At 41.4% G+C, this 13,190-nt stretch overlaps 1 protein-coding gene across 12 annotated transcripts in view; it reads left to right on the top strand.

Moving 5' to 3' along the window:
• Window positions 1–13,190, top strand: part of slc25a21 (solute carrier family 25 member 21) — a 477,243-nt gene that overhangs the window by 411,111 nt on the left and 52,942 nt on the right. Inside the window, exon 2 of one of the 12 annotated variants that reach the window (XM_048538462.2) lies at window positions 1,651–1,784. The exons of the other annotated variants lie outside the window; for them this stretch is intronic. Coding sequence (XP_048394419.1) covers window positions 1,702–1,784 — 83 coding nt within the window. The 5' untranslated portion in view covers window positions 1,651–1,701. The remainder of the gene's footprint in view (window positions 1–1,650; window positions 1,785–13,190) is intronic. 12 annotated transcript variants of the gene reach the window in all.

Here is a 13,190-nt window from a genome sequence, read left to right as displayed (position 1 = left end):
TGACTCAGAAGCAAGAGATGCAAAGTAAATGAGTTGATGTATATTTTTTGCATCTGGTAAAATCTGGCATCCAGTAAAATTTTAAAGTAATACATTTTGTACTCTTAAAAATGAGGTGATTTTGTATGCAAATGTAGAAATAACTTTAAAATGCCAGTATGATAGAAAAACTCACACACAGAGTTGATTTATTGTACACATTTTGATGAATTTGAATAGAAATTGTTCATGCAGTGACAACAATTAACTGAGTTGGTAGTTCCTCAGTTAGTGTCAGAGGAGTGCAAGAGACTCAGCGATGAGAAAACATTTCCTCTCTCAGGGTGAGTTAAACTTCAAGCACAGATGTGAGGTGACAGCGTGTTACAGATCATTTCACTGAATTTCATTCATTTCCTCATTAATGTGACACTTTAATAGGTTGCACAGGTGTATACTTATTTGTTTAAAAGGTAGAGAAGTCAAAACTGTTTTGGCTAATGTAAAAATGTCAGGTGGCATGGTGGCTCAGAGGCTAACACTGTTGCCTCACAGTGCAAGGGACCTGGGTTCAATTCCATCCTTGGGTGATTGTCTGTGTGGTTTTCTCCCACAGTCCAAAGATGCGCATATGAGGTGGTTTGGCCATGCTAAACTGCCCATACTGTCCCGTGATGGAGTTTTTCACTCACCCACAGTGATGTGCAGGCAATGTTAAATGTGGGGTTACAGGGATGGGGTATGGTTCTGGGTGGGATGCAATGGGCCAATTGCTCTACTTCCATGCTCTGGGGATTCTACGATCTCCAAAAAGAAAGAACTCAACAGCATTACCATTGCTGAATTTCCCACTATCAATTTCTCTAGAGATTACCAATTTCTATAAAGTGAACTTGACCAGCCAGATAAATATTGTGTCTATAAGAGCAGATCATGTAACTCCAGTCTCCACTAAGTCTGTCCACCATCTACAAAACATAGGTTAGGAGTATGATAAAATATTATCCAGTTGTCTGGATAAGTTTGGCTCCAACAATACTCGAAATACAGCACCATCCAGAACAAAGGAACTATTTTTATTGGCACCACATTCACTTCATCTACCACTAGACCACAGCGACAGCAATGTAGAAATCTAAAAGATTCACTGCAGCAACTCATCAATCCTCCTTTGGCACTGCCACCTGGAAAAACAAGAGGAGATGATATTGCACACCATCCTTAATTGGAGCGATATCACTGTTCCTTCACCACTGTTGGATTTAAAATTATGGAGCTCACTTCTGATAAGTGCACCTTCACCAAAGTGCAGTGATTCAAGAATTAAGCTAATCACCAACTGCTCAAGGCCAATTAGGGATGATGAACAAAAATTGTCAAATAATATTGCTAGCAGCACCCACATGCCATGAAAGAATTAACATAATTAGTGATTCAATTGGTAGTTGTAATTGCCTCAGCAATATATATTTTTCATTGACAGTAGATCTACTATTTTAACTATTAGACATTTAGATGATTTCAATTGCTTATGGCTATGTACGAAACGGATATATTTAAAATTATAGTTGTTTCAAAGACAATTATGTCAAAGATTTCAAAATACTTTTGATTTTTTTTCTTTTGAACTGTTGTTTAAAACAGTGTACAAATGTTTTCTGTTTGCCTTAGGTTGTAGTTGCTCAGAAATTTGAAAAACCAGAAACTCCACAAGGTGGCATAATGCAAAGCCCTGAAGATCTACAGAAAAATCTTGCAGAGGTTCACTTGGTTAAAGTTCAGATAGAAGCTCTTGAATTGAGAAGGTTGGTACAATCACGGACAATGATGCCTGTCTACCCATTGAAGCAATTAAAAAAATCTCACACAAGTTTCCTGGGACTGATGAAGATGGAGTCCCACTTAGAAGAAACACACAGGCAGATCTTCATGACAGCAAATCACAATCTCGAACTGGATCTGTGATGAGCATCACATGTACCTCTTATCAGTCAGAACGCCCACACTCACCAGCCTTCTCAACCTTCACCAATCAAATCAGAGTCACAAAGAAGTCTTGGGGAATTATGAACTTTAAATTTTGATGTCCTGCCAAAATCTCTTCTCATTTATGTTCACCGTGACTGCTAGGCATGCCTGAAGCATGGCCTGTGAACTGGATTTATGTAATTGGTTTTTAGTGTGTTTGAATTGAAAAATAACCAGCAGTAAAGCAGTAGTTTTAATTAAGAGCAAAAGTTAGTTTATGACATAAGCATGGCTGAGAGTTACCAAGTAAGAAATAATGCAGTCATTACATAAAATACAGATATGAAGAGAAAAATTAAATATTGATAAAATGTGAGAGAAGAATCAATCTATTATTGTTGCAGACCTGTAACTTAGAGGAGATTCTCTTAGCAAAGGTAAAAAAAAACTTAAAAATTGCAGCCAGAATTTAGCAAGTGGAACAGTTGAGAGTTGCTTATGCAGTGGATTTAGTGCAGATATTGAGAAAGAAACGTTTCTTTGCTGTTCACTAGTTCCTCGGTTATGGCACTTTCGGTTTGCCAGGACTCTCTGCAAGACAGAGGCTGATTTAATGGATTCACATTTTGCCAATCGCCATGATGTAATTCAAACCCAGGTACCCAAAACATTACATGGATCTCAGGATTGATAACCTAATGATAATACCACGAAGCCATTGACTCCCCAAAAGGTAGTGTCAGCAAATTCATACCAGACAATGAGGTTGCTCTCTCATTAGAGAAAGACAACAGGTGATGGTTTAACCTGAGGGTCAGCACATATCAGGTGAAGCGAGTGGTTGAGAAAGAGAACCTGTCATGGTAACCTCAGCCAGTGTGAGAAGGAACCCGGGCTTCTGTCCAGCCAACTGAGTTAACTGACCCCCTTTATAAATTGTGATAGCTGTTCAAAGTCTGTACATTTAGCCCATTGGTAATGTTACATTACATGGTGGAGCATATTCTCAACGCAAAAATGGGACTTCATCTCCAAAAGTGCATTTGGCACTTCTGCTGATACTGTCATGGATGGATATATCTGCAACTGACGTGGAAATTGGGGTCCCCTTTAAAATGGAATTTTATTGCTGTTCAGTATTGAATATTTCCAATGTGGCAGGAGCCATCATTTAACTGTGTTGTTGTGGTAACTAACTTTGTACAAGCAAAAATGTAGAATTTATTATGGACTCCACTAATCTGTTTTGAATGCAATATATTGGAAAATAAGTTTCTGTTCTTGGAAGAAATGAAAACTAACCTTCAAATGCAGATGGCCAAGGGGACATTGATCACTCTAGCATCATGAGCAGCTGACCTTCATTTGTTAAGAAGGTTTAGATAGGTGATTGCCACAGCATAGGTTACAAGCCCCCAAAATAAGATATATCAGTAGAGGTCAGTGGAGTAAGAGAGGGTCCTGGGGATGAGCCGCTACCCACTTAGGAGAAGACAAGGAATTCCCCTGCATCAATCTGAGGGAAAGACTGTTACTATCAAAGATTGCATTACATCAGGAAAAACACTGTACCACTTCAAAATGCCATCTTTGCTTCTCCAGTCTACAGACCAGCTTCGGAATTAGTGAAGCATTCTCGTTTGTCGTGGTCGTAATCTTTCTTTGGCTAATTAATTAATGTATCATATTTAAACTGCTGCCTAACAATCTCAACAAGCAATTCGAAAACTGCTACACATTGTAGATTGCCTTTATTAGATAATTGCATTTATGGACCTTCTAAATTCAGCAGTCAGGCTGATGAGGACAATGTCAAATAGATTTCCCCTCCTTTTGGTTCCCTCACCACCTGCCACAGATCCGGTCCAGTAGCTGTGTCCTTTAGGACTCAGCCAACTGAGCCAGTCATGGTGCTGCTGAAACAGTCTGGGTGATGGGCGCTGAAGTTTCCACCCAGAGTGTACTCTGTGTACTTGCTACCCGCAGTACTTCCTTCAAATGGTGTTCAACAACTCAAGGTGTTTTCCAAACGTTGATCACATTCTAAACAATTTCCTATGTGACTGAAATTACACAGCAGCTGTCTGCTTTTTCTGTTTGAAGTGAAAGAACCAAGTGACTCTTGGCCATTTTTTCAAAGTTTCAATTCAGCCTTTCCAAAATATACATATTATAATTACACAGTCGGAACAATATCCTGGACTTCATTTGATGAAGGAGCTACCCTCTGAAAGCTTGTGATTTCAAATAGATCTGTTGGATTACTACCTGGTGTCATCTGATTTCTGACCTTGTCTACCCCAGTCCAACACCAGCACCTCTACATCATGGCGTTTGTTTTATGTGTGAGCAGAAGCTCCCTCTTCTGTTTGTAAGTCTGCCTTAGAAATCTGAGTACCTGGCAGTTGCCCAACATGAACTTTGAAAGCTGATAAAATTATTGTGCAAGTTCAGAATTGCTGCACATTTCTGGGCCCATATTTCATTCATGATATATTTTTACTTTGGATTGGAATCAGCCACTAATTTCAAACCTTTCCCTCCACCCACGTTTTCCTGAATCTACTACATTGCCAGTTTGCGATTCCACAGAGATGAAATTGGTAGTGTCTCGGGTATGAGACTGGACATGCAGTGACAACCTGGCCACCAATATACTGGACTTTTAAGACTAGCTCAGCTGAATCTGATTCTTAGCTCTTGTCAATTGCACAGACTCTTTGGTTGCACATACAGCACCAGCAATTGGAATATTTATCTGTTAGTACGTAGTGTACAATTTATTCACATCATTTAGTGTCTGTGCAGTTCTCATTGCACACAGCTGAAGCAGAAAAAGATAACTAACCTAGAGGTTGCTGGATAGCCATAGGCATTTACATCAATAGACAATAAAATGTCACGCTATTTATGTTTACCACTGAACAAGTAAAAACCATTCATTCTTATTGTGATAATTAATCAAACACCAATCAGGTTAAAATTTATTGTGCCTGTTTTAGATTATAATTGTTCAGTGGTTTGTTACACAAGACAGAACAATTTGATGCTCATTGTCACTAGCCTATTATGTAGCGTCTGCATCATATTTTCCAAGTACGGTATGCTGCTTGGTTTCAGTTGATTTGTAAAGAGGAATGCGATGTAGGGTTGATAAACCACTATCAAGTTATCGTGGCATGCCAAGGTGCCTTGACAGGTTTTTGTTCTGTATTAAAAGGAGTTGCAGCAAGTTATCCCATAGATAACAGCCAGTTTTCCCAGGCAGTGCTTCCTTTCACACATGAGGTGACAGACTGTTGCGTGCAAGTTTCAAGTCACTCTGTTTGCACAGCAATCGTTTAGCGACAGTCTCCTATCAATGGCAAGGAAGCCTCATTAATAATGGGCATCAGCCATTCAGCTTGTAATATTTGTTATGTATCAAATTACAGTTTGTCAACTTAAGGTGATAGATGAAGGTTACAATGCTTTTATTTTAAAAGACAATTACAGATTAAGAATTTGGCAAGACACTTCTTGTATCTTCAGAAAAAAAAGGGACCCTCTCTTACTCCACTGACCTCTACTGATATATCTTATTTTGGGGGCTTGTAACCTATGCTGTGGCAATCACCTATCTAAACCTTCTTAACAAATGAAGGTCAGCTGCTCATGATGCTAGAGTGATCAATGTCCCCTTGGCCATCTGCATTTGAAGGTTAGTTTTCATTTCTTCCAAAAACAGAAACTTATTTTCCAATATATTGCATTCAAAACAGGTTAGTGGAGTCCATAATAAATTCTACATTTTTGCTTGTACAAAGTTAGTTACCACAATAACACAGTTAAATGATGGCTCCTGCCACATTGGAAAAAAACTCCTGTAAAACAAAACGTTTGTGTTTTTTGTGAAGATTTTTTACATTAAAGGTAAATTTGAAAGATTTTCTAAGTTTACTATCAAGGTAAATCTTTAAACCATTCACTAAACAAGTTAAGAAAAATGCCAAAATTTCAAGTCAGACATGAAAACAAATGGAAAAAATTACTTTAATTGCTTATCCCCTCAAGGGATGACGGTGTCTCTGGCTAGGCCAGCATTTATTGCCCATTCCTAATTGCCCAGGAGACAGTTTACTCTCACCCACATTGCTGTAGTTATGGACTCACAAGTAGGCCAGGTCAGGTGAGGATGACATATTCCTTTCCCTAAAGGGCATTAGTGAATCAGATGGGATTTTCGCCATGATCAACAGTGCCTCATGGCCATCATGACACCCTTAATTCCAAATTACTTATTGAATTCAAATTTCACTATCAGCCATGGGAGGATTTGAACCTGGATTCCCAGAACATGAGCTGAGTTTCTGTATTAGTTATGTAGCAATGATACCACTAAGCTATTGGCTCCCTTTTAAAATTAAATTTAAAAAACAAATACATGATATGCTTTCAGGAAATCATTTAAATTTCTGGAAATAGCCTTGTTGTGTTTTTGGACGATTTTCACAAAAATTAGGTTGGATTTTCCAAGGAGTGGCAATCTCATACAGATTGCCATTCAGCTCCTCTTTTACAAAGCAAAAGAGGTCTGCGTTTCTGACAGGAGATTCTTTAACAGAGTAACTTCAGAAATGCAGAGCCTAACTTGTATTGTGACAGGTCCCTCCTAAGTTCCCTCTTATTTCTGCTTTGTGGACCTCTGAGATCTATGCTTAGAAACAGCTGGGGAAACTGAACATGAACATGAGGCTTACACTTATCAGCAGGAGGTCAAAGGCAGGTAAATTGTGATCAGAGGTGAGCAGGCAAATTGTGTTCGCTTTTTCACAGAAGTCATTTGCTGCATTCTGAAATTTAAAGGCCCAGCATCACAGACAGGCATTTTGATAGATCTTGTGAGAGGGTAAGTGTGTAAGGTAAGTGTGGTGAGAGGGTGCTAAATGAGTAGGGTGCCAAGAGGGCAGGGGTAGGGTGCCAGATCACAAGGTCCAGGTCAGTGATGGATTACTTAGCATGGGTCAAAAGTGCGTGGGTGATATCAGTTCGGGTGGGGTGTGCGTAGGAGGCACCAGGTGTTGCAGGTACAACACTGTTATGTCCTGGGCCAAGTTCTGAGGCTAAGTTGGGGTGCATTGGACTGGGAGACTTGTGTCAGTCTGGAAGGGGTATGTGTGGCCTGGTGATGGGGGTGGTGAATGTTGGATCCTGGGGGGAGAGCAGGGTGTTAGATCAGTTTCCTCGTTGATTCCTTCTGCGTCTACTGATTTGGGATTCAAAGTCAATGGAAATGTAAGCTGAACACTTGCAAAAGAGCTACCAATTCACTATCAGAGAGATAGCAAGAACTGCAGATGCTGGCGTGAGAGATAAGAAAGTATGGATCTGGAGGAACATAACAGAAATGATTTCTGAAGAAGGCTCCCAACCCAAAACATCAGCTTTCCTGTTCCTCTGATGCTGCTTGGCCTGCTGTGTTCCTGCAACTCCAGACTTTGTTAGTACCAATTCATTATCATGTGTTTTACATTGTCAGCTAATGACAAGATTAACTGACTTGTTTCTAACAAAAAAAAATGGTTTCTATTTTCATACTGGCATGCACATGAAATTACCCAAACCTTTCCCAATTAAAAATATCACTTGTCTATAATTCCTATTTTGTATCAACTCCAGTGGCCAAATCATGCTCTGCAGTTCAATCTGTGCTGACTGTAATGATGCTCAGCGTGATCAAAAATGTGCCTACAAAGTTAGGCTAAACATCTAATCTTTTTGCACCTTGGCTGAAAAAGTTGTGTAGCCCCTGTGCTTTCAGTGTTATGAATTCCCTTTTGGCTCTAACAAGGCACAGTAAGCATTTGTTTTTCTCTGGTTTGAATCATGCCAATCACTATCTTGAAGATGTATCAGAGATAGTGGGAACTGCAGATGCTGGAGAATCCAAGATAATAAAGTGTGGAGCTGGATGAACACAGCAGGCCAAGCAGCATCTCAGGAGCACGAAAGCTGATGTTTCGGGCCTGGACCCTTCATCAGATGAAGGGTCTAGGCCCGAAACATCAGCTTTAGTGCTCCTGAGATGCTGCTTGGCCTGCTGTGTTCATCCAGCTCCACACTTTACTATCTTGAGGATAGTGCTTTTCGAATACAGGGAGCATAATGCTAGATGTATACAGAATAACCACATCAAGATGTAAGGACTGCCACTGAAAATCTTGCTTGTAGTTCACACACAGCTGAGCATACATATAATGAGAGAGACTCTCCAACAGCACTACTTAAACAAATCATCAAATTCTTTCAGATTAGTGCTGATTGACTTTTTTTCTGGCACTAGCTGAGATGGTGAAGAGTTTGAATGTTGTTGAAATTGGCAGGTTGTGTACAGTGATATGACAGTGCTACAGGACCTGTTGCTGACTTGGAGAATTCTGCTCAGACCATAAACTCCCAGACATGGATGCAAAGGAGAGTCTGAGACTTTATTCCCTCCAGTTTAGGCAGTTGAGGCATGACCTTATACAAGTTTATAAAATCATGAGTGGCTTGGATAAGATGAATAACAAAGGTCTTTTCCCAGGGGTACGGGAGTCCAAAACTAGAAGGCAGAGGTTTAAGATGAGAAGGAAAGATTTAAAAGGGACTTGAGAGGCAATATTTTCAGGCAGAGAATGTTGCATATATGGAACAAACTGCCAGAGGAAATGGTAGATGCAGGTACAAGTGCAACGTTTAAAACACATTTGAACAGGTACATGAATAGGAAAGATTTAGAGGGATATGGGCCAAATGCAGGCAAATGGGACTAGTTTTATTTGTAAAAATTGGTCAGCATCGATGAGTTGGATTGAAGGATCTGTTTCCATGCTGAATAATTCTATGACTGTGGAATTATAGCTCTCTTGTCAAAGTATGAAAGGGAGAAGTACAAGATCTGAGAGGAGGAAGAAAAAAGAACACAGTAGGACCCCCAGCAGCAGGACATATCAGCCGAAGGTTTTCAGGAAGCTTTTCTTCTACCTGATAGAATTTGAGGCACAGTGGCCCAGATCTTCTGGCCTAGGAAAGCTAATCTTCTGAAAAGCAATTACTATGTGTCTCAAAGTCTCCAGAAAAGACTACCACTCTGAGAGGTCCATCTGACTGTAAATTACAGACCTGTAACTTTTTAGCATCTAGAGAAACAAGTGCACGAAAGAGCTGGGAACACTTCCAGCTGCAAGTTTTCCTCCAAGCCATACATCGCCCTGACTGCTATTCCTTCACTGTCACCGGGTCAAAATTCTGGAATTGACTTCCTTGCAGCACCCACTTCCAATGGATTACAGTGGTTCAAGAAGTGTCCTTTCATTTTCACCTTTTCAAGACAATTAGGGTTGGATAATAAATGTGGTCTAGCCCACAATGCCCACATTATTAGAATTCATGACTACTTTTAAAAAGCCTGGAAAGTTACTTTGGAAAGGTTAGATGATAAAACCAGCTCTAAATCTTCAATAACTATACTCTGATTCCCCCAACCACTGGTGCCAACCCCTCATAAACTAAATATTCCCCTCAACAACCCTTCTCACTCAGAAACCCAATTCCTTCCTCCAAGGCACCTGACAGCCCCCACTATCTGGACTTCTATCCCTCCATCGTTCAACCCCACCATTGACCTGAACCTTGACCTCTAGCCTAACCAGATTATCCGCCTTGATATCTGAATCCCATCCCACCTCATCCTGATTTGGCATTACATCATTGGAAGACCCAACTTCCTGTGCTCCTGACCCACCCTCCCCTCTCATTCACGTAACTGACAATCTATTATTTCACCCAGCTGCCTGGCACCCCAAGACTTCACCCAATTACCCCCTCAGCTCCCCTGTAGACCTACCCATCAGCAACTTGCCAAACTACTCCCTCACCAACTTCTACCTGACACTTTCATCAATGTGGCACCCAACCCCATCCTCCACCTGGCATACTTTCTGCTTATCAACTTCCTACCCATCCCTCTTACTCCAAATACCCTTATCCTGTTACCCACGTGCTGATCTAATCTTCTAGCCATCAGGCACCTACCCCTTTCCCACCAGCCACCTGGCACTTAGCCCCTTATCCAGTGGGCCTACCCCTCCCTCAAATCACTCGCCACTTTTCTCCATATGTCTCACCCACCTGCCAACATATACCCTTGTCCACCTTACTCTCGACAATCTTAGAGATAGTAGGAACTACAGATGCTAGAGAATCTGAGATAACAAGGTGTAGAGCTGGATGAACGCAGCAGGCCAAGCAGCATCAGAAGAGCTGGAAAGCTGACGTTTTGGGCCTAGAAGGGCCTGGAAGAAGGGTCTAGGCCCAAAACGTCAGCCTTCCTGCTCCTCTGATGCTGCTTGGCCTGCTGTGTTCATCCAGCTCCATGCCTTGTAAACTTTACAATCTCACCTGCTTTCCTGCCAATCTGCTCCCTATCACCTGCCACTCTGACCCCATATCCACAGACTCACCAACCTGGCCTTCACTCACTTAATGCCATGCTCCCTCACCCCCTTGCCACCCGTTTTTGTTATACATCTGATACTGAACATCCCTCACCACCTGTTCCACTGTTCCTTCAACCACTTACCTCATACACTTAACTTCCTGCCAGAGCTTTTCAAAGATCTTTGGGATTTTTAAACATTATCCACTTGCCATTATATGGCAACCAGTACTACTGGTAAAATTCACTCCACTGCTACCTGTGTGGTTTGCTGCACTGCATTTTGATTAGATCCTGCATCAGAAGTTAGGCCAACAAAAACAGAAAAATGCTTATATAACTTCTTATCTGACCGGGTCAGAAATGGGCTTTCCAATTCAGATCAAATGTTTTGAAGCTGGATGCAGTCATTTATATCTTTCATAGTGTGTAGTATGAATGGGAAAGGGAAAAACTGCTTGAAGAGGGAGGAGGAGGAGGAGGAAGGGGAGTTGGACCCCAGCAGCAGGCCATGTTCATCTGCATTATGATTGGTGCATGTCAGATCCACCTTGCCATAATGAGAGAACAACCTTAATTTCATGCTTTCATAGGATGTGGGCATCACTGGCTAGGCCAACACTTATATGAATTTCCCCTGAGAATATGAGAGTGATTTACCGCCTTGAACTGCTAAAACCCTTGCATACACACCCACAGTGTTGTCAGGGAGTGCCAGTATTTGGACTCAGTGAAGGAAAAATGATAACTCCAAGAGAGAATAGTGTCTGGCATGTATGGGAACTTGCAGGCACTGAGGTTACATCTCTGCCCTTGTCCCATTAACTAGTCGAGATCTTGGGTTTGGAAGATGCTATCAGAGGAGCCTTGGTAAGTTGGTGCACTACATCTTGTGGAGGGTATGCACTGTTGCCCATGTGCAATGGTGGTGCAGTTTGTTGAATGGCTAAGATGGTGGCTAGAGTCTCAGTCAAGTGGACTGCTTTATCCTGGGTAGTGTTGAGCGAGTCAAATGTTGTTGAAGCTGCCTTCCATCACACTCCTGACTTGTACCTTTCAGATGGTGGTGTGGCTTCAGGAAATCATGATGCATTACTTGCCATAGAATTCCAAGCTTCTGACTAGTCTTGTAATCATATAGCTTGTCTAGGTCACTTTATTGTCAGTCAGTGCGCAGGATGTTGACAGTGGGGTATTCATGATGGTAAATCCCATTGAATGTCAAGGGGTGATGGTTAATTTGTTCAAGATGGCCATTGCCTAGCTCTTGTTTGGTGTGAATATACTTGCCACTTTTCAACCCAAGCCTGATATTGTCCAAGGCTTACTGTATATGGACACAGACTACTTCAGTATTTGAGAGTCACAGATGGTGATGAACGTTATGACTCTAATCAGTTCTCTGATGATCGCACAGAGTCTTACAACACAGAAACAGACACTTTGGTCCAACCAGTCCATGCTGAACATGATCCCATTCTAAATTTGTCCCACTTGCCTGGCCCATATCCCTCCAAACCTTTCCTAGTCATATACTTATGTAAGTGTCTTTTAAATATTGTAACTATGCCATGTACACTACTTCCTCAGGGAGTTTATTCCAAACACAAATGACCCTGTGTGTAAAAAAGTTGCCCATCATGTATTTTTAAAATTTTCCTCCTCTCACCTTAAAAAGATGTATCCTAGCCTTGAAATCCCCTATCCAAGGGAAAAGATATCCCTGTCCTTAGCCCTATCTATAGCTTTATCTTTACCCCTAATGATTTTCTAATCTTTTATGGGGTCACCTCTCAACCTCCTAAGTTCCAGTGATAGAAGTCCTAACCTATCCAGCCTCTCTTTATAACTCAAACCTTCCAAACCTAGCAACATCCTGGAAAATCTGTTCTGAATTCTATATAGCTTAATAATATCCTTCCTATAACAATACTGCAGAAGATGCATCACCAATACCCTGTACAACCATAACATGACTTCCCACCTACACTCAAAGGACTGAGCAATGAAAGCAAATAGAACATAGAATATAGAACAGTGCAGCACAGCATGGTCCCTTTGGCCCACAATCATCCATATGCCTATCTAATAGCCACTTAAATGCCCCTAATGAGGCCGACTCCACTACCATCTCCGAAAATGCATTCCATTCCCCTACCACTCTGTGAGTGAAGATCCTACCTCTGATGTCTCCCCTATATCTACTTCCACTCACTTTAAGACAATGCCCCCTCATAATAGCTACCTCCACCCTAGGAAATAGTCTCTGGCTGTCCGGTCTATCTATACCTCTGATCGTTTTGTACACCTCAATCAAGTCACCTCTCATCCTTCATCATTCTAAGAGAAAAGCCCTAGCTCTCTCAACCTTTCCTCATAAGATCTTCCCTCCATTCCAGGCAACGTCCTGGTATATCTCCTCTGCACCTTTTCCAATGCTTCCACATCTTTCCTGTAACGAGGTGACCAGAACTGGACGCAATATTCCAGACGTGGCCAAAATGGAGGGAATATGGTAGATAAAGCATCTGAAAATAATTAGTACTAGGCCCTTATCCTGACGAATTCTGCAGTGATGTCCTAGGATTGAGATGATTGGCCAATAGCAACCATAGCTCCTTAATGCTAAACATGACTCTGAACAGTTGGGTCTTTTCCTTGATTCCCATTGATTCCAGCTTTGCTAGGATTCCTTGATGCGACAGACAATCAATACCTCGATGTCAGGGCCGGTCACACTCAGTTCCCCTCTTCAGTTCAACCCAGGAATTTTGGACTGTATATT

This window comes from Stegostoma tigrinum, chromosome 10 (assembly GCF_030684315.1).
Source record: "Stegostoma tigrinum isolate sSteTig4 chromosome 10, sSteTig4.hap1, whole genome shotgun sequence".
NCBI classification, from domain to species: Eukaryota; Metazoa; Chordata; class Chondrichthyes; order Orectolobiformes; family Stegostomatidae; genus Stegostoma; species Stegostoma tigrinum.
The sequence above is the reverse complement of the archived record's forward strand: the minus strand, read 5'-3'. Positions and strand labels throughout refer to the sequence as shown.